General features: G+C 38.2%; 1 protein-coding gene across 2 annotated transcripts in view; it reads right to left on the bottom strand.

The window, feature by feature from the left end:
• Positions 1-23,044, bottom strand: part of KCNMB2 (potassium calcium-activated channel subfamily M regulatory beta subunit 2) — a 267,751-nt gene continuing 244,707 nt past the window's right edge. For both annotated transcript variants that reach the window (XM_071214633.1, XM_058295367.2), the window contains exons 3-5: positions 20,142-20,312; positions 16,446-16,641; positions 1-3,285 (exon numbers count right to left, since the gene is read on the bottom strand). In XM_071214633.1, coding sequence (XP_071070734.1) covers positions 3,001-3,285; positions 16,446-16,641; positions 20,142-20,312 — 652 coding nt within the window. In that variant the 3' untranslated portion in view covers positions 1-3,000. The remainder of the gene's footprint in view (positions 3,286-16,445; positions 16,642-20,141; positions 20,313-23,044) is intronic.

The raw sequence follows: 23,044 nt of genomic DNA, 5'->3' as shown, positions 1-23,044 counted from the left end.
TGCAAGCACAATCCTTTTTTATTTTTTGGTCATTAACAGCAATGGAAAAAGAGTAACATGCTGAAACCCTATCTTGTTGTGTGGTCTACATAAGGCATATTTTATGATTACCCACATCATTACGATCAGCCAACATTTGGCCAGTGGCTTTCTATAGAATTGTATCTTTTTATTATAGGGATTTGCAAGCAGGTATTGGTGTATTTACCATTTTCTGTGTTTTTACATGATTGCAACTCAGGGAATTTGAAATTACTAAAGTTTTGATAGGCCATGCCAATTGGATAATGAAAATGATTTGGAAGCACAGACTTTCACACTGTGTGGGGAAATCATCCTTGACGAATAGTGTGGAGACTTAGAGCCCTGCTTCTGGTGGGTGTAAATAAAAGCTCTGGACCCTAAAGAAGAGGCAAGTGGCTTGTTGGGAATATCAGCAACAAGGCTGTTTTTGAGTCTGTGGATTAATATGTGTAGTTTCTATTTGACAATCAGACCTGTGTTCTCAGGATTGGAGAATGTATTCAGTTTTCCCTTTACACACATGGAATGAATGTTAGCATTAAAAGGGGCCTCAGAAGTCAAATGGCCTCACCCCTTCATTTCATAGTCAAGGCAGTCAAGAGATTAATTGAGAAGCCTAAGCCTAATGTCACCTGGTCACAATGTCTCAAAGGGAAGTCTTTTGACTTCCAATTCAGTGATCTTTCTTCTTCACCACTATAATCCCTTCTCATCCTCAGCATCTCCCAGTGTTATCTAAAAGATCCCAACACCAAATAGGAAAGATATGCACTGGGTATCTTCTCAGTTCTCTACCATTTGGGTATCTGTATAACCTTTGGCAAGTTTCTGAACCTTTCTGTGCCTCAATATTCTCATCTGTAGGAAGGGATAGTAATAAAACCCCTCCAAAAGAGCTGTTATAAGGGTTCAATTAGTTAACACATGTAAATGTGTTTAAAATGGTTTTCCCAGATATTTTTTCTTTAATAATGAGCATTTAGTTGTGTATATCTCAAGGGATGTTGCTTTATCGGGATTCAAGAAGGCATTAGTTAACTTCTTTTTGGTGTCATTATTTTGAAGTCTCTACATTCTATTCTGAAACTCCAGTTTGGAATATTTTATTAAAAATCCATATAAAATAAATAATTCATCTAATATCCTCACTCACATATGTTTCATTCTTGAATCACTTGAAGGGAAGCCCAAGGAACATTAACAATTACAGATTTTTAGCTCCTTCATGGTTCACAAAGATATTTCTATTTTCTACACAATTATATCTTTAAGGTGGAGAGGAATAAAGAGTTTCCCATCATATTTTCCAAATCAAATGTTCGCAAGATAGTGTGTTTGTGTATAAAAAAAGATTTTGTCATTACAATCTTTAAAATAGCTTTAAAGATAATTGGTATCAGGGGTTTTTGGACAACCATGGGTTTAACAGCTCAGAATGTAAGAAGTATTCAAATTTTGCTGATTTAATGGATTAAAAAAATTTAATTACACATTGGAATCCCAATTACACTGTTGGGATTTATTTGCTTATGAAAAGCCATACTACAAGTTACAATTTTGCGGATTAAGTTCCACTTCATCAGATAAGTTTTTCCATTCATCCCACAAGTATGATTTGTAAAATTTCACAATACCTAAAAATCTTTGATACAACATTACAAAAATGTTTGTCTTCTCCTTTTGGTATTGATAATAAATATAAGATGGAATGTTTGTCTTCTCCTTTTGGTATTGATATTAAATAAAAGATGGAATGCTTTTGTTTAAAATCAATCATTCATATTTCCCCCAAACACAATAAGTAAATGGCAATGTGAACAAAGGCTTCCTTAAAATCTATTATTAAGTTCAAGTATGTGTTGGGAAAAAAGGTCCATTTTGTGTATAAAATATAACAATGAAAAGGGACTTGAAAATAGAAAAATAAAACATGTAAAAGAGACAAGTATACTGTGCACATAGCTTTAAAATCCCGATAGAGAACACCTGTCAGAAGAAGAGACTTGACATTAACTTAAACATAAATTCCCAAAAAGCAATATTCCAACACGTTAATATACCACAATAGATTTACCCATTTGAAAACAGCCCACCAGTCTTGACCAGCAAGTGGGACATTAATTTCACCACCTAATAGTTCATTTGAAATGGAATAAGGATTTTCATACATTTGTCTTAGTAACATAGACTCTCCAGGATTGTAATGGAGCATCCACCAACAATCAATCAGTTCATAGGTAATGAAACTCTTGTAAATGTCATCTCCTCACACAGTCGCAGGGTCTTAAATGGAAAAGGGCTCTGTTCATTTTCTTTTTAAATCACAGGAAGAGATTATAGAATTGGCTAATGAAAATGTCTTATTTTTTGGAAATCAGTTGAAAATCTAAGTTATGAGTAAAAAGTAATAAAAGAAAAATAGCTGGCTGGATTTCCCCTTCTTTACAGTAATATGGTAAAAATACAAGGAAAATGCTTAGTACCCTTTATGTAGGAAATCTGGTCCCTTCATTTGCTATAGGGCTCAGTTTAGAGTAAGAAAAGAAAAATAATTTTTGGCTGCAGCTTTAGTAAACAATGAGTGATGAAAAATATTGCAGAAATGCCTCCAAGAGATCTGACAACTCAGAGCACAGACCTCATCTCATTAATATTGTCTACATTCCTCCACAAAGGTTGGCAAATGAATAAATGAACCCTATTTTGGTACAATGAGTGAAGGAAGTACTAGTTCCAGCATCAAAACAAGATTATGAAAATAACCAACACACCACAGAAAAACCGGTTATTTTTTCTCCTGAATGATAAAGACATCATGTTTGCATATACAACAGCTTTTGCATTATTGCTCTACGTATAAGAATAGATTAAGGAACTCATAACAGACTGCACATTACAAACTTAAGGTTCTTTGGTGAAGAATGAAAGAAAACAGTATTTGAGCTTTAAATAAAATGATCTCATCCACTTTTGCTTTTATCTATTGATCCGTTGGATCCTCTCACAGAGCAGGGAGAGGTACTGTGTGAGTTTCACCATGGCAACGATCACCGCGCCCCCAGCCATCATACACGTCGGCCAGAAGAGGGAATGGAACAGCACGTTGGAACTGTAGAGTTTCATTAGGATGACGCTCTTCTGGTTTCCTTCTGGGTCAGAATAGCAGGAGAAGTGTTGATACTTCCTGAAGTTTTCCATGACAACATTCACCAGGGCCATGGATTCTTCAAAGTTTTTTCCACACTTGGGTATATAGGAGCACTGTGGAGAATGAGATAAACTGTCACCAGTGAATACTGGAATATTATGTGTGTGGGCATGGGCGTGGGGTATTTGAAATCAGGAGGGATCGGCAACTTCGTAATAACCATGGTGGTTATTCTTTTCACGTTACAACGGGTCCCTCCAGACACCCTAGGAAATCATACCTTATTGAAAATGATCTAGGTATCCAACCAAGATGTTCCTTGAGAGCTGACCCATGCATTGTTTAATTTTAACAAAAAAATCAGGACTCCTAATGTATTTCTTTTTTTTTTTTTTTTTTTTGGCCATAGCTAAGTGTGGTGGGCTTTAATTCTATTCCCTATCAAACATTCTTTACCATGGAATCAGTGTATCAATCTCTTTATCTTTGATCTGTTTACATTTGTCCATGTAATAACAAAAGCTAACAGTTCTCTCAGAGAAAATAGTTTACTGTTATCTTTTTTGGCTTGGCTTAGTTTTATTCAGCCATGTCACCTTGGTCACCTGCTAAGAAAGAATTGTGGAAAATACAAGGATATTAAATAACTATGGTGACTGGTTCATGCCTCATTTAGCATGCCAAAGCATCTTTTCTCATAAACCAAAAATAAACACATAAATAAAACCGAACCAAATTAGTTTACTCTTCAACCTCCAGTCATCTGAAAACTTATATCTTTCCTTTATCTTTTTACCACTTTTTAATTTCTTGCTCTTTCTCTTCTACATGTCTCTCTTCTTTCTATGCATTTTAATTTAAAAAAATTATTTATTTATTTATTTATTTTTGAGGTAATGGGGCTGAGAATTGAACCTAGTATGTGGGACCTTGTATGTGGGAAGCAGGCATTGGACCACCGAGCCTCACCAGCTCCCATTTCTATGCACTTTTTATGCTTTGTCCCCACCCCCTTAATTTTTCTCTCTTCCCTCCTCCCTCCTACTTCATATTTTCCTCTCTGTTCCCTCTTCCTTTTCCTCCTTTCTCCATCTTTTGTCTCTCTTCTCTGGCTACAGATGGAATTAAAGAACTTCTTAGTAGTTTTGGAAAATCTAGTTATTGGATTTATTTTTGAAAACATTATTCTAATTAAAAAGCAATCTCTAGGGAGAAGAATTCTTTCTTACACAGAACAGTGACAAATGCTAGCAAGGCCAAACTTACACAGTGACAGAACTGATACGATAATGAATCTAAGTTTTTAAAAATTGAGGAAAAAGTGGTTTGTCCCATTTTGCGGGACTAAGTGGTCCTTTGGTTAACTTTCTCTCCTTCCAGTAGGAAAAAATATTCTGTTCCTTTTTATACACAATTTCAAATGACTGATTTGACTGACCTCTCAATTAAACTGGTTTCTGACAGGATCACTGCTAATCCATAAAGTGTGTTTTTTGTCAAAATTATGCTTCTTCAAAACACTTTTTTTGTTGGAAAATTATCATAATAAACTGATTTTATGAAAATAAAATCATATTTTACTGCCATTTACCAGAAATTGTGACTTAAACAATTTTTTTCTTTGTAAATTGTGATTATTAATATTCACAATTATGGCTTTCACACTGTGACTGGTCCCATTTGGGTGTCTGGTGCACAACCCACACAACTGTAAACAAAGACAGCAGTGAGTAGGCTCTGGGTGAATTTTAAGGTGCACTTATGGGAGCTTTGGGATACGATCCTAAAATTCCAGAACAATTCAGACCTGTAGATTTCACAGGAAAAAAAGATGAAAGAAATGGAATGCATTTCCACTAACAGAAGATGTTTGGATTTTTCTTCCCCCCGACTTTATTAGTGGGCATGTGGGCAACTTGCATTGTTTGCTGAATTGTAATCATTGGATTATTTGACTATAAACATTATGAAGATATTTGAATTGGTTGAGAATGGAAGATGAGCATGCTGGCATTTATCGTAAATCAGGGTCAAAGTGATGTGCTCATAGCAGGGTCTGGCTGATACCTTGAAGTTTAATCAGCTAAGAATATAAATGAGTGTATAGCCAAGAGCTGGTCTTAGCACAGCATTAAGAGTCTGAAAGTAGCTCCAGGAAAGCAGAATTCTCAGTGAGTTATAACTTAGTGTGAAAATTGGTCTATGACTCCTGTGAAACAATTTTTTTTACCAGATAGATGCACCCTGGATCAAAAGAATTTAGGGCAGTGTGGGGATGCCTTTATTTTTGTCTGTTTCAAATCTTCCCACATCATATTTTTAAGATTAAAAAAAATTATTTAAGCAAAGCATTAAAAAAAGTCAGACAGGCTATTTGTGGTTGAATTCAAATTGAGCCAATTTAGATTACAAATATATCAGGTCTCTGTACGTTTTTGTGCCAAGGTTGTTTATATTAGTAGTTTCAGTGACTAATGGTACTAAGTTATTGAAATGATCTCAATTAAAATGGTAACCCATTAAAAATGGAGTTTTTCCTTTTATTATGCTCTTGGGAATTGATTTGGCTTTTTAAATTTCTTCAAAGAAAGGTTTGTCAGCCAAATGACCATAATGCTGTCACTAGGTAAGATTCTTCCAAATAAAACAAGATATTAAATTGTCTTTGAGATTGTCTATCAAGATTGTATTAGTGGAACTGCTTATTAAAGTTTTCAGCCATCAGGGTCTCACATGCCAGATGTGGCATGTTCCATGCACGATCCATCAGTCCTCAGGGCCATTCCCACATGTAGGTGCAACTGGCACTTGCCAATGGAGAAAAGATCTTTTGTCCTTGCGCTTTTTCCTCTCACTGACCTTGCCACCCTCTACCTTTTAACACTCAAAAATGACTCCCACTGGGCTCTTACTAAATTCTGAAAATTCTGTCATAGTAAATCATCCATATAGTTTGGTTAATCTTAATCTTTTGTGATAATTAATGGAACAGGCAGTAAAATGAGCCCTGACTTGTATTCAAGAGATCTGGGCTACTGTGTTACTGTAAGTAAGTTACTTGCCTCCACAGCATAAAATTCTTTATCCATATAGTGGGGTTAGTGGAGCCTTCCTGGTAGGGTTCTTGTGAGGATTAAATGATGAATATGCACAAAGCATCAACAGACTTTGATTAACATCTTTCCTACTGGCATGCCACTTTTGTCCCCCTGATCTTCTATGGTCCTTAGTCAGTGCCACAGACTAAACTATGAAACCCATAAGGAGGACAAAATCACTAGTTACATGGTTTTCATAAGAGCAGTCATGTTCATTGGTTCTTGTCTCATCTTTCTTGCTTTTAATCCGAGGAGATTTGGCTGAGTTCTACATTAGGATATTATATTTCTGTTTGGGAGACTCAAACTATAGCCATGTGTATGAGGCTGGTATGAATATGGAGTAAAGGTTTGGATATCTTATGATTTAATCATACATCTGAAGGATACTTTTATGTGACTGATTTCTGGAATCTTTACTCAGTGATCTATACTTAGTGGAAAAATTATAATGTAAATAGAAAAGATAAAAATCCCATCATTTTAGATTGTTCTTTTTTTCAGTAGGAGGTGAGAAGTAGGAAATATTTAATTTTCAGCTTCTGCATGGTATGTAACACAAAGGAACTTACGGGTGACAATTTTATATACTTTGTGAATGTAATTTTATATACAAAAGTCGCCTAAGTAACTATCAAAAGAGTAACATGTTTACCAGGGTTATTTTTACTCTATAGATGTTCTCTCTTTTGTGCCTTAACATATATAAACTTATAATACTAAACCTCTGAGGCAACCATTCAGTGGAAGATTTAATACTCACATCTCTCTTCTTAATCCTGAGTTTTGTAATAAACTTTACTGCTTTCCCAAATCCCTTAGACTCTTGAAAGACAGGATCTCTTCTGTAGAATTGAAAACGACGGAGATGGTCTCCATGAGCATGACCCTTTCCTCTCCAGGTGGAGAATCCTGGATCCTGGCAACTTTTTCTGATCATCCTTTCTCTTACATAGGCAACAAAGAGCCAGCAAGTGAATATTCTTTCCAATTCTTTGGAAAGTGATTGAAAATGTCCTTTTCTTAGTCCCACTTCCAGAATTTTTTATGTCAATCGAGTTATTTTTATTCTCATGATGGACAGAAGTTTTGAAAAACTACCTTTTGGACTCTGGTTAGACATGCTTCACTAGGCATGTGTGAAGCAAGAAGTGACATGGTTTCATCCTAAAAATAAAAGATGTAGGGAGAAGTGGGGGCAGCGAGGGAGGCTGAATAACCTCACTGGTCAACCTCTTTTTCCTTATGATGGTGGGAAGGGCACTATCAGTTTCTCAGGATCACCTCAAAGGAGGTGTTTGTGCTTAATTCATTTTTTTTAAAAAAGGGAAGTGCCTTATTTCAGAGAGGGCTTAGAAGTATAATGAAATCCAATCAGTATTTATTGAGCGTCTCTAATGTGTGCTAGATATAGATATCTCAAACACAAAAAGTACATAAATTTTAGATAAATTGTAGAGAAGCCAAAAGAGAAAAAAAACTGGGTGGAGAGATGAAATGGGACAAGGAATGAGACTAAACAGGCTTTCAATAAAGACTCTACACTTCACTAAGGAGGGCCAAAGATGTTCTCTAAGAGCTCTTCAGCAGCCAGGGAAACCTAGCGCACAATGTCCGTGAGGTAAAAACAAACACAACATTGCTGTCGGGAAGCATGCATCTTCTTAGTTCGGAATTCAGATGGGGCTTTCCCTTGAGTCTTTAGACAATGAATAGTGCTCAGATATTTATTAAGCAGGTACTATATGGCAGGCTTTGTGTTCTGTGCTAGAGAATAAGACATGATTCTTATGTTCAAGAAAATAAAGCCCACCTCTCATGTAGTTTGTGGGTTACTGTGGCCCCCAGCTATATTTTGAAGTTTTGAATTCTTTGAACAGTAGTGATGCCAGAGGAGGTGAAAGAATAAATTGGACTTATTTTCTTTCCAATTTCTGGCTCCTCACTGTCATTTTAAAAAATGTGAATCCCACAAAATTTAGTTTAGACTTACTTAGTTTATGGCTCTAGTATCTGCTTGATTTTGGCAAGCTGGGCTGTTTGAAATGTTTGTTAGAGGAAAGGAGAATAGTATTTACAATTTTGCCATGCACTGTCATTTTTTCCATATCGAGACACAGGTCTCTCCAGAGAAGTGTTATCCTTTCCTGTGCTTACCTAGTTTTCACATTTATTATGGAATTACTGCTTGATTTGGAGTAGAAATGAAGTCATAACCCACTGAATGTACTGGGGAGACTGTAATCTACAGTGTAAACTATTATCCATGTGGTGCAGCAGTGCTCCAAAATATATTCACCAAATGCAATGAATGTGCCACAATGATGAAAGAGGTGGTTGATATGGGAGGAGTGGGGTGAGGGGGGATGGGGGATGTATGGGAACCTCTTATATTTTTTGAATGTAACATTTCTTGTGATCTATGTATCTTAAAAAATACAATTAAAATTGATGGGGGTGGGGGGTGGGGAATGGGGTATATGGGAAACTCTTATGTTTTTTAATGTAACGTTTTGTGTGATCTATTAACTTAAAAAAAAGATAATTAAAACAAATTGAAAAAAAAAGAACTAGGAAATCCACCAGTGAGAGAGAAGCCATCTGGAGCCACAGAATAGTTTAAATCAAGGAGCCTTAAGATCTTTGATTGATCCAATTAGGTCTGCATTGAGTCAGATAACTAATTGTGACCCTTCACGGTCATCCTTCTCGGCAGTTGGAAAGGTGTGGATTCCTTCTCCCTGCCTTCCTTTCGATGCTCAGTGTAGGCTTCTGTCTGGAACATTCTTCCTTCCAGTTCTGTGCAAAGGAGCCCTCAGCTGTCCCAGAATTCCATTTTGGTGAAGAGTGATTGAGCTCTATCAATCACAACAGTGTTTCTGAATCTGTGATACGTAACAGTTTCAGTAAGTGGCTGATCCCCCACTTCAAGGTTCTATTACGGGGGAGTGACAAATATCAGGGCCTGTGTTTTTCCTTCTGTACAACTTTCAGGGTGAACTTTTCTAAACAGCTACTATGTGTAAACTGGTGTTAAACATGTGTCACTCATAGGTCTTTTACTGATCCTAAGCACCTCTTGGAATATGATGTAATGGCCTGGAGTTTCATCTGCTCACTAAAAGATATTATAAGAAAGAGAAATATTTCATAGAATTTAGAGTTTTCAGAACTCTAGTTGATATTCTACCAAGAGGATGCTTTTAATGTTTTCCTCTGTAAGGCACTGGAGGATGGGGGAGGAGATTCAGAGGTGACTGACAGAAGTGAGGGAGCTAGAAGCCTCACACTGACAAGGTTCTAGGTGGGGCCAAGGAGTGAACAAGCTTCCAAAGGTGGTGCATGTGGCAGGGCTGTCAGGCCCAGGGTGCTAAGCTCAAGCTGATCTCACTGAAGCATTTCACGAAGTCTCCAGAATGAGCTGCAGGCGAGGGTGGCCCACCACCGAGAGCCTCCCCTCTGCCAGCTGAGAGTTTTACTGGATGTGGACATGAATTTGCCATCCTCGAATCTAGCAGACCCATGATGTAGATGTGAGTGATTGCAGAGTTTGCAAGTCTTCCTTGGAAAAGGACTCAATGTAAAGCCTGTGTCTGAGGAGGAGGGGGATGATGTGCGCTTCAAAAAACTCAAATCCAGTCCGATAGAGCCCGCTCAGTGCCGTGGGGTGTATAACACCCCTTGCACCTTTCCATCCCCTGAGGAATAATGGACTTGGCAGGGATGATTTCCCAAGTGCAGCTGAGCCCGTGTCTGAGCTCTGTGTGTGTGTGTGTAGGACCTACAAAGAGGAGAGCAGGGGTGTTCTTCAGGAGAGCCAGTTTTAGGTTCTCAGGTAAAGAGGCTTAGATTTTAATTCAGACCTCATCAGTTAGTGGATGTGTGACTTTGGAATATTTCACTTTCTGAGCTTGGCTTAAATATTGTAGATTGGGGATGTTTGTGGTAAATAAGATACTTCATGTAAAATATTTAATTCTGTACAATGTCTGGCACTATGTAAGCTCTTAATAAAATTTGGCATTATTATTTTAGGAGTAGGGATTTAGTCAGGATTAAATGAGATGACTTTTGTAATGTTTCAGCATAGTGCTTGGTACATAGTATATAGTGCGCGCTCAGTAAATGCTACATATTTCCACTTTGATTCTCAACTTCCTTTTCTTTATTTTCTTCCTCTGCTTACCCTACCAATGCCATGTAGAGGAAGTGAATGTTTGCATTCTGGGCTGTCTCAGCATCCAATCTCAGAGCTAGATGAAATTCAGAGCAGTGGTTCTGCCACTTTCTGGAGACATTTTTAGTTATCACAAAAGGTGGAGGGCTGTGCTACAGCACCTAGTGGGTAGAGCCAGTGATGTTCCTAAACATCCTACAAAGCACAGACCAGCACTCACCCAAACCAAGAATTATCCTACCCAAAGTGGCATTAGTACTGAAATTGAGAAAACCTATACTAGATATGTATATTCCCTGAATTTAGGGAATCCAGAAGGTCTAAGTAGGTGACAAAATGAGAGATGATGCTGAGTTTGGAGTTGTAAATGACTGGCTAATTAATAGAACTTATTCTCCCTCCCAAAATAATTGTCTTCTGCACGATTACCAAGAAATGTATATAGTTTCTTATTGTGTACCAAACTGCATTATAAATCTATGCTCAAACCAGATCAGCATATTTTGAAAATCCCTGGTGGGTAAAAGATGTTTTAAACTCCTGAAGATCAGTACTAAGGAATTCACAAGCAACATCCTTAGTGAGTTAATACTCAGCTACAGTTATGATTCCAGTGACCGTGTTGTAGTCCAAGGAAGCAGGGACCCTTGAGTCTACCTGCAACCCCCAGAGACTGTTGGGCAGCCAATTGTTCCACTAGAGCATGACAACTTTGCAGCTTAGGCAGCTTCAGTTATAACATTGGCAAGAGGCTGGGCACTGGGCTTAAAAGCTAAAGAAAAAGAATTTATGAGAGAATGTGAAAATTTAAAAACAAAATCCTTCTGTATGTCTTTCTGATGTGCTGGTGGCCTTATTGATATCTTTTTGCCTCTTGTTGTCTCAGATCAAATGCTCTCAGTCTTGCCTCATGAATCTCAATAAAACTGCCCATTTCTTAGTGTGTGTAAGCTTACTATTTTCGGTGAGCTTAGGAGAAGGTAACAAGTGAGGCAGAGTAACAATGAACAATATTTTTAAGGGCCCAGGAATATCCTGAATATTCCTCATGTTGCATGAAGATCATGATTTAATTGCCTTCTTTCAAAGAGCTTACTATGTTTTTAGTATATGTTCTTCTGCTTAAAGGAGGGGCTAACTATCAAGGCAGAGAAGCAGCACTGGGCCAGGAAGGTGAACCCAGTGTTTGGTGCCACTTTTCTCCTGGTAGCATTTGTTGATTCTAAAAGGGTGCTGAGAGCTTAGGAGGCTAAATGGTGTTTTTGACAGCCTTCTAGAGCCAGGAGTAGGAGTTATCATTGAGGACCTAGCAAGTCCTCTTACTTTTAGTTGGGACTCCGAAGGGCCACATGCTAAGAATAATGGTCAGCCTGTAGTAGACAGGATCTCACAGAGACTGCAGCTTAGATTTGAACATCTCAGTTTCTGAACTTGCTATTAGTTGATCCTGAATGACTGGTGCCTCCATTAGCCTGGCTGAAGCAAACAGATAAAATTTTCAGAGAAGATAACACCTTTCTAGATTTAAAATGATTTAAATAAATACATTTTAGAATAAGGTTTCTGAAACCTAATAAAAATAATTAGGTGCAACAAGACAATAAGAAAAAAAAGGAGGGGAAATTAGAATAGGCACACAGATATCAGATATTGAAGTCATCAGACATAGACTTTAAAACAACTATCTTTTTATGCTCAAAGACTTGAAAAATTTAGAATATTGCTTAAAACTGGAAGTGACAAAACAACTCAATTGGATATTTAAATAATAGAGCTAATAAAAGTTAAAACTAATTTAATAGAAATTAAAATTCAGTGGTTGGATTTAATAAGAGATTATTCAGAGCTGAGGAAAGAATATAGGTAAAAATCCAGAAGATGAACAGCAAGACAAAAAGAGGAAAAATACAAAACTAAGAGACAAAGGAGAGTCAATGAGAAGGCCTACATATGACCAATTGGAGTGTTAAAAGGAAAAGAGGGAGAGAATGAGAGCAGAGATAGTATTTGACTGAGACTATTCTAAAATTGACAAGGAACATCAAGGAACAGGGTAAAGAATCCCTGGGAATACAAAGCAGACTAAATACAAATAAATGCACTATAAGCATATAATAGCCAAACTGTAGAAAACCAAAGGAAAAAATATTCTTCAAAATAGGTGAAGATCACTTTCAAAGGGGCAGTTAGACTAAGAGCTGATTACTGGACAATAACAACACAAGGAAGAAGACAAGAGAATTTCTCCAAAGTACAGAAACAAAATAATTTCAAATTTAGAATTTTATACTCAATGAATGTATCCAAGAATGAAAATGACATAAAAATATTTTCAGACAAATGAAAACTGAGTGAATCTTTAGAGCAGAAAATGTACTAATTAAAGAATGTTCTTCAGAAAGAAGAAAAATGATACCAGATGGAAGATCAGAGATAAAAGAATGAAGTACAATGAAAATAATAAAACATGGGGATATATCAAGGATATATATAAGACAACCATAATAGTGTCTATATAAGTTTAAGTATATATAGAATAAACATGATAACAATAATATATAAGTTGGGAAAAGAATGAGTAAAGTGTTGAATGTCCTTGAAAAGTCAAGGCTGCAAGTTTAATGTCTATATGCTAAAATTATAGTAAGAGAATAAATAATGTCCAAGAAAATGGAGAAGAAAATGTGACTATAAAAATAATCCAGTGAGAAAAGGGTTGTATTTTCAATAAATGGACTGGGGCAAGTAGCTGTCCATATGAAAAGAAAATAAAATGGAAACTTGACCCCTACATAAATATCATTTTCAAGTGACTATACTTTAAATGTGAAGGTAAAAGCTGTAAAGCTTCTATAAGAAAATTTAGGAGAAGGACCTTGTGACTTTAGGGTAGGTAAAGACTTTTTAAATTGGACAACAAAAGCACTGAACTAAAAGGAAAAAAATGACAAAATTTGGCTACACTGAAAGTAAAAACATCTTCCATTGAAAGATATCTTTAAGAGAGTGAAAAAGCCACATAAGACGAGGAAGATATTTGTAACACATGTAGCCAGCAGAGGCTCATATCTAGAGTTTAAAGAGTTACTACCATGACTATTAAAAAAACAACAACCTTCCAATAGAAAAATGGGCAAGGAACTTTGAATAGACATCGAACAGAAAGGATATCCAAATGGCCAATAAATGCATCCAAAGGCATTCAAGATTAGTCATCAGAACCACATGAAAAGATCTCCACATTCGCTAAAATTAAAAATAGAGATAATACCAAGCAGTCAGAACTCTCGAACCCACAAGGAATAGGCACTTTGGGGAACCATTTGGTGTTATTTACTAAACTTGAAAACATCGATACCCTATGACCAAGATATTCTGTTTTCTGGTTTATACTCTACAGAAATGTGCACCAAGAGATATGCACAAGAATATTCTCAGCAGAATTGTTTGTAATGGTCCTAGACTAGAAACAACTCAACATGTCCATCAACTGTAGTATGGATAAACTGGCATATTCATACAATGAAATATGATACAAAATTGAATGAACAACCAAGTGGATGAATCTAACCAACTATGTTGTATGAAGGAAGCCAGACACAAAAGAAAATATTCTGTATGTTCCTTTTTACATAATTATAATAATGTTTAAAAACCAGGTAAAACTGAAACATAGTGTTAAGAACACATGCTTAGGTGATAAAATATCAAGAATAATAAGAAAGTACTTGCCATAGTCAGGGTAGTTGTTATCTTGGGCAGAGGGCAGAGCCTGTAATAACTGGGAGAAGGCATGAAGGGTGTTTTTGGGGTCCAGGCAATGTTTTATTACTTACATGAGACTTAAATTGGGGATCTCTGTGATAAATGTTTGCACGGTACATTTTCATTTCATGCACAGTTCTGTGTGTTTTATTTCACAATTAAAAGCAACATAGTATGGCAAGCAAACCAGACAATGACTTAGCACTATGCTGAGAACAGATAAGATAGTGATCCTAAATATATATAGGGCTTTCTGTGATAGGTTCACTCCCTGTTTATAGCCTACTTGATGCATTCACTTGGCTGTAGTGATAAAATATAAAAACTAGGAAATGGAAATATGTCCCACTTTTTGATATCTGTTCAACTTTGGCCAGTTTCAACCTCGATGGAGATTTGAGAATTTTATAAGCATTTGTCATCACAGGTCAGCTTTGATTTAAAACTCTGATTTGAGGAAAGATCTTGAAAAACAAGCACTATGTAGAACAGCTAAATTTTATTTACTTGTAAAGCAAGGTTAGGAAAGGTATGTTTGTGGCTACCACAAACTAAAGGGAATTGGAGCAGATATTTTCAAACAACATTCTCTGAAATATCCATTATGTTGGGTCCTCAGAGATATTTACAAGACTTAAGTTTTTGTAACCAAAATGTAGGGTAAATTTTCTTAGTTTGCATCAATCTACCAGAAACAAGTCCTATTCATTCCCTATGGTCTAGTGTCAAACCTCTAAACTACTGCATTTTTCACCAAATCTAAGCTATAGCATTTAAGTACTAACAATTGCAAAGAAAAGTTTGTATAAGAAAGATTAGAGTCCATGAGGCTGGTATCCTGGTAATAAGGGCCAATTGTCTTGTTAGAAAATGGCATCAGGTTGTCTTGGCATATGAGAGTACTCTGGTCACCTAACTAATTACTACTATAAATCCACACTCAGTATATTTAACTTAAAATTGATAGTAGCAGGTTAGTTCTTCTGACATTTTACTGGTCATTCCCAACATTATAATTACACAATTTATATAAAGTTTTAATACAATGTGCCTATGGTGGGCATCTACTATGTGGACTTGAATATTTCAGTAACAGAAAACTCAGCCTCTATGAACATAACACATATGGAGAAAGACACACATATATACATAATAAGCCATATGGAAAGGTAGTGGGAAACCTAAAGAGACTTGCAGAAGTTTTTATCTAACATTAGAAAGCTGGAGAAGCCCTCAAGTGGTCATTTATTCCATTCAGTTGCATTTAGGAACATCATGTTTCTAAGCAATCTATTCTCTATTCTGATCTTAAAACTCTCCAGGGAAGAGGTTATCTTATAAATGACAATTTTGTTAACATGGGGAGGGAGAGATTATTTGGAAGGGCTGGGATTCTATATGATCCAATCTGAACATAAATGTATTTGTGAGTTAAATTGATAAGACAATTTGAATTTCTACAGTGAACGCTTAGACTAGTTTAGAATCAGAATTCTGTATCCCCAGAGTTAGTGACAGAAAGATTAAGGTGGGAAACCAGAGGCTCACTGGATACTTTAAACATGGAATTTATTAGTCTTGCCACTTCCCCAAGTAGAAGGGTGATACCTCGAGCAAACAGCAATAATAATTGTTACCATTGATCAAAGATCACCCCTGGGCTCAGCACCTTGTAATCTGCTCTAATTTTCACTTTGACCTTGCAAGGTAGTTACCATTATTGCCTGTTTTTCAGAAAAGGAAGCTGAAGCTTAGATTGTTAAGCTATACCAGCAGGGTCACAGAACTAAGTGACAGTGACCATGGAAAAGCAAGATACAGTTTTACCCCATGGCTCCCAGGTATATGATATGTTCCTGTTTTCCAGATGGAGGTCACTAGCTTTTTGGCTGATTCAACTCCGATGATCTGTACATTTGCTTTGAAAGACTCAGTCCATAAATGTTTAAGTATGTATAGGATATTTTCCTCTCTAAATGGAGGTAAAGGCTAAATCTGCACTATCACAAAATGGAGTGGAAATGATTTGTCCATAAATGCACAGAAAATAAATGTTTCCCAGACAAGAGTCAAATAGGGCGTTCTGTGAATGGATGAGGCAGGGCCTGCTTCCTGGTGGCAGTTTTGTTTGAAATGCTGGCAAAAGAGAACTTCAGAGAGAGATGAATCAGGTCGGGGAGCTCTGGGGTGGGTGGGTAGGGGGTCTGAAAGGCGGCGTGTTCCAAGTTCCTACCTTTTGATTGATTTTTATCGTCTCTTCAGTGTGGTAGAGAAGGAGCTTTTCCCCGGAAGAAGTCAGGTTAACATACACCTGGAGGCAGGGATACTGGGAGAGTTTCAAGCAGTCTGGGCCACAGCTGAAGGAGCAATTGAACGTTTCTGTAATGGAAGCATTCAGCAAGGTGCATTGCGACTCTTCGGTCCACACACTGTAGAAAGAGGGGCAAAGAAGTTAACACAGGCCCAAAGAAAGGCAAGGGAGATGGAAGTAGAGGGGCTCATTTGTCAGCTCCTTAACCCAAAGAGACTTTTTCTAATCTAAAATAAAATCAGGGAAGCGGACTTGGCCCAGTGGTTAGGGCATCCCTCCACCACATGGAGGTCCGTAATTCAAACCCCGGGCCTCCTTGACCCTGTGTGGAGCTGGCCCATGCACAGTGCTGATGTGCGCAAGGAGTGCCATGCCATGCTGGGGTGTCCCCAGCGTAGGGGAGCCCCATGCACAAGGAGTGCACCCTGAAAGGAGAGCCACCCAGCGCGAAAGAAAGTGCAGCCTACCCAGGAATGGTGCCGCACACATGGAGAACTGACATAATAAGATGTCGCAACAAAAAGAAACACAGATTCCTGTGCTGCTGACAACAGAATCGGACAAAGAAGAACACGCAGCAAATGAACACAGAACAGACAACTTGGGGGGGAGGGGAAGGGGAGAGAAATTAAATAAATAAAAAATAAAATAAAATAAAATAAGTTATTTATTACAAGATTACAAGTTAGCTCTCTGCATAAAGTTTATGCCTTTGAATAGAGCAGCTTTAGGCAAACTACAGCATAAACATGGGCAAACTTTGCCTGGCACCTGAAAATATTTCAAAGTCTTCTTTTGGGTATAATGTAATATACTCCAACACCCGGTTTAAGTTCGATTTTTTCCACCATATTGAATTCACTGATAAGCATAGGCATCTTTTAAAATCACAACCAGTACTCATCCTGTATTTCTCAATTGTAAACAACTCCCTGCCACACCCCAGTCCTCATTTCTGCAATGTTTTGCTTTGTAGTTTCTTCATTCCAACCCCCATTCTATCCCAGTTCATAGTTAGGGAAGGGGTAAGGGACAAGAGAAGGGAAGATGGCAAAAGGGAAGGAGGGGCTTGAGGCCCAATCTGACAAATGGAAGGCAAGAGATGTATTTTCTTTTTTTTTTTTAAAGATTTATTTTTTATTTATTTCTCTCCCCTTTCCTCCCCCGCCCCCAGCCTCACAGTTGTCTGCTTTCTGCATCCATTCGCCGTGTGTTCTTCTGTGACTGCTTCTATCCTTATCAGCAGCACCTTTTAAAGGCTAATGAACCGAGGGTCAGAGAAATCAAGTTACATACAGCTGTTAAGTGATGGAATTGGACTCCAGCTAATCTTGTATTTCTCTAAGTCCCAGGTGCATGCCATTGTGCTATACTGTCTCCCTGTGAGCACCATGGAAAAGAAACTCTCCTGTGCAGACTAATATCTGCACCCTGGGACATTCAATCAGGATGATATTGAAAAATTTCCAGATGCTCATTGGTTAGCTTTTCATGCTGAAATACGTATAATTTTATAACCAAGGGTAATGTTGTAATTAGGAAGTAACATACCAGCAATCAATGTTTTGCTTCTGGGTCTAAGCTGATTATCATAAGTGACTGGAAAACAATGTTTTTTGTTTGTAGGTTAATAATGCTTTCTTTTTTTTTTTTAAGATTTATTTATTTATTTATTTCTCTGCCCTTCCCCCCCCACCTGGGTTGTCTGTTCTCTGTGTCTATTTGCTGCGTCTTCTTTGTCCGCTTCTGTTGTTGTCAGTGGCACGGGAATCTGTGTTTCTTTTTGTTGTGTCATCTTGTTATGTCAGCTCTCCGTGTGTGCGGCGCCATTCCTGGGCAGGCTGCCCTTTCTTTCCCGCTGGGCGGCTCTCCTTACAGGGCGCACTCCCTGCGCGTGGGGTTCCCCTACGCTGGGGACACCCCAGCATGGCACCACACTCCTTGCACGCATCAGCACTGCGCATGGGCCAGCTCCACACGTGTCAAGAGGCCCCCGGTTTGAACCGCGGACCTCCCATGTGGTAGAGGGATGATCTAACCACTGGGCCAAGGTTGCCGCCCAATAATGCTTTCTTTTTCTGGACATGTGTGGGCAGGGACCCCTCTTGCATGTGTTGCTTTATTGCTAGAAGCAGGATACTAGAACTCACCCCTTGTTTTGTGGCCAATTGTATTTTCCTGGGACAAAGCTGGTTAGATTTTATTTATATTTAAGAAGGAAAAGATCTTAGAAAGTTCGAAGCAGATGTGAGGATCTGAAAGCTTAGAATCAGTGAGTTTGGGCCTCAACGCTTGTCATTGAGAATGCAGCTGAAGTCCATCAGAGAACAGAGCCCAGCAGCCATAAATGTGAAAGATGATGACTTAATAGCAAATTACTGTATTTCAGCTAGATGTTGCTTCTAAAATGAAAGTATTAATTTACATGGAGGAACGAATGCCACAAAATGGTTTGATTCTCTTTTGGATCAAAACCTCAAATTTTCATTTCAATGGATCTTGTCTCCTTCTGCAGCTGCACCACCTTGGGACTTTCCCCCCACTGGTTACCCTAGTGCTGGGCTCTCCTGTGCGCACAGTGTCCACTTGACGGATAACGGCTGGCAGGAAAGGTGCTGTTTGGATTTGTCATATGGCTTACTCGGAGTTATCTCATTATTTGTACTCCTCCAGATCTATTCAGTGAACTGGGGTAAATAATGGATGAAAAGGGCTCAAAATATGTTTGTTTATTTTTTTCCCCAAAATGTTGATCCATAGCAGTGTTTATCAGTTTTAATGATACATTAGAATCACATAGGGAACCTTTAAAACATACTGGTGAATGGGTCCCACACCAAGCCAATTTAATCTGACCTTTTGGGGTGATTGTGGTGGGTCCTGGATATTAGTATTTTTAAAGGTTCCTCAGGAAGTCCTAATGTGCAGCTGACAACCACTGATGTGTAGGGTGATGGTTGGGAGGGGTAGGGTAGATAAGGTATGAAGGTGGGAACAGGCAGAAGTGTGAAATGGTAAGGATAGGGGCTCTAGAAATAGGGGATGTTGTTGTGATTATTGGCCCTGCTACCTGCTACAGCTGTGTGACTGGGCAAATTGTTTTAACTCCCTAGAGCCTCAGTTTTGCCAATTCATAATAATAAATATTAATACTTTATAGCAGGGGTTCTTAACCTTTTTTGTTCCACAGACCCCTTTGCCAGTCAGATGAAAACACAGACCTCTTACTAAGTCCACACTATACTGTGTACTATTTAATAAATATATCACACCCACACCAACACGTGCCCACAAGAATAATGCTTTTTGAATTTTCAGTTCAAGCTCATGGACTCCCTGAAATCTTTAGGGGTCTGTGGATCCCTGGTTAAGAATCCCTGCTTTATGGGGCAGTTGTGGGAATTCAATAAAGTAATGTAAGAAAAGTCTCTGACACATAGTAGGTAGTTTATCAAAAGAACTAGTTTTTATCATTATCATTAGATAACACTACTGAAAAATTTTAGGTGCCAAGCACTTTTAAATGTTCTTCACAGGAAAGAAGGTGAGGAAGAGGACCTCAGGGTTAAGTATTGGGGACGGAGAAAAATGAGTTTCCCACCCTCCCTGAGAACTTACCTCTGCATGTATGAGCGGAGGAGTGTGATTCCCAGCAGAAAGTACATCATGATGGAGCACACCATCATGGCCAGTCCCAGGAGAATGGCCCGGTCCTCTCCGGCTTTTAGTGCCGTGACTGTTTTCCTTTTATCCAGGAGGTCATGGTCCCTGATTTTTTGGTAAATATTTCTGAGGTTGAAAATAATACAGTTTTACCTGAAGTTCACAGTTAATCAGCATGCCCTGTAGAGTGGGTCAATCTCTGCCCAGGCCTTACTGGGAGGAGAGAGGCAGCTCCAAACCTACCCAAGAGCACTTGGATCTGGCCAACCCAGCACATGACCACTGCACCTAGTACATACACACATGCACATGTAGGCACGAGCATAAACAATTCCTCCTTCTTTACCTTGAAGGCCCGGTCTAACTTAAATCCTCTTTTCCTTTTCTCCAATTCTAAGTTAAAGAAGCAATCCTCTTAATCCCCAGAAGAATGCTTTGGGCTTCTGGCTGGCCTTTGCCATTTAGTCCCAGCTGATCATCATTGAACTTTTTATAATCTCTGGATTAATGAAATGTTAATCCAAATACATTGTATTATGCATCAGAATCTAGGGTTTAGAACCTCATTTCCCTTCAGTGGTAACAGACAGAAGTAATTTTGGCTAATAGTTTTCTCAAGTTCTCAATCTGCTTGAGGCCCTGTTGGTTTAGATTTCTAAACAATATGAAGAGGTGGAGTGGTGACCCAGCTTTACTTTCCCATTTGTGGCAACACTTGAGTGAGTTTAAAAATGTGTCAATCAACTCAAGTCCAGACTCCATAACTTTGAATGGTTTCATTAGTACTTTTGTTACTTATTTGAGAACAATAGCACAGAATGAGAGACTATGAGGTAGGAATCAAATTGTCTCCTGAATTCAAAACCTGATTTCACTGCTGACTGTGTGGTCAAGGACAAATTCCTTAGCTTTTCTGATCTTGTTGCCTGCAAAGTGGAAATAATGTTTACTTTACTCACAATGATTAATGTGATGACATACGTAAATCACCCAGGAGAATGACTGACATGAGGTAAGTATTTAATAAATGCTCCCTATCCCCTGTTTTGAAAATAGGGTGGGGAACCACTGCTCAATGAAATGAACAGTACAACATCCTAAAGTTGCTATAATTCTACAAAGGCATTTTCAAAAGGACAGAATGACATGGAAATGAATAGCATAGAAATCCGGGGAGTAGGGGGTATAGATTTGAAACAAGATCTGGATGGAAAGGCAGAGAATAAATGAGAAAACACTGGGGTGATTTCCCGTAGATGTTAGAGAAAGATGTATGTGCTTATTATTTTTCCAAAATGATTTAGGGTAGAACATTCATTCATTGTGTTGTCATGGTGTAAAATCCACGGATTAACAACTTCTTCTATTTCTTCCTTCTTCTTTTGTTCTTGTTCCCCTCCACCTCCTCCACCTCCTCCTCCTCCTCCCTCTCTTCCTCCTCTTCCTCCTTCTCTCTTCCTTCTCCTTATTTTATAGTTCCCTTCTCCAGGTAGTTTATACAAACCTTCTCTTTCCCTGGGCGTGGACCCATGCGGTAGGAGATCATAGGTAGAGACCTCTGTTCCTCCTCTTTTCATGGCCATGTGTTTCCTGGCTCCCTTCTGCCCCCCTGAGTCTGGTAGCTCTTTGCTCTCAGATGCTCATTATCTTCATTTCCAGAGAACCTGAGAGCTCATATCTTTTACCGTTCTCCAGCTCTGAAGCTCAGTGCCCTTGAACTAACTGGTCTGCCCTGCTTTTGACTTCCATAGTCTGGCAACCATCTACCCTCCAAGTTGTACCATGCTTTTCTGAGATTTTCTTTGGAGATAGTGGGATTTATATTAAATCTCTTTAAACTTGACCCCTTATGAACTTGGATAAAAAACTCAGTGCCCATTAGCAGTAAAAGCTAGTGAGCCAGAAGACTTCTGAAGCAGGAAGAGCTAGGCTGAGTTTGAATGGTTTTAAAGACCTGCTATAAAATAATAATCTGATGTTATTTTGCATTATTGCCCTCAAAATGTATTAAACTCTGATGGCTGCTGTTGAGATTTACATTCCCTGCATATGAAAGCCAGCAAGGAGGAAGCAATCCTCTCACAATTACAGAGTATTAGGCTGCCACCCAGCATCCTTATGCAGTTTATACCCATAAAAGAGATGCACTGCAATCAGTTATATCACCAGAACAAGGAGCATATAAAAATGACTCAATGGGTTATTTAAAAACAAATCACAATTTGAAAATGGTTAATAAATATTGTTCATATGCTCTGGAATGTATTGAGAAGGGAAAAATGTTTGCCTTCCACATAGTTCAGAGACATTTGGGAGAATAGGATAATACTCAGCAAAATGAAAGTGGGTTGAGTGAGGAACCCATGGAATACATCCATAAATGATTATTAAATAAATGGATGAATGAAGAAGTGAAAAATTAGGTAACACAAAGATTTCAGTTTAGGTTCACACAATTATCTTCGGTACTTGGGATATGATCCTGCCCAATAGGAAGAGACACAGGAAAATAAATATCAATGCAGTATAATAAATTCAGTGACAGAGTTATTTGCAGAGTGTTATTACAACAGAGAGGGACACTTTTCCCCAGTTTTGAGGGAGCAAGACTGGGTGCCAGGGTTGAGGTTAGGAAAGACTGACTGATAGAGTCAGATGTTAAGCAAGATTGAATCAGATTTAACCAAGTGAGACAAGGAATCAAAGGTATTTCAGACAGAAGGAATCACACGAACAAAGGGATGGAGAATGCAATTGCATGGTGGGTGTCATAAATTACAAGCATTTTAATATTACTGGGATGAGAGTGGGGCAGATGAGTTTGGGAAAGTATGTTGGTCATAAAGTATTTTGTAAGT

The sequence above is a fragment of the Dasypus novemcinctus genome, chromosome 4, assembly GCF_030445035.2.
Source record: "Dasypus novemcinctus isolate mDasNov1 chromosome 4, mDasNov1.1.hap2, whole genome shotgun sequence".
Lineage (NCBI taxonomy): Eukaryota > Metazoa > Chordata > Mammalia > Cingulata > Dasypodidae > Dasypus > Dasypus novemcinctus.
Note: the sequence above shows the minus strand (reverse complement) of the source record. Positions and strands in the feature narration are given on the sequence as shown.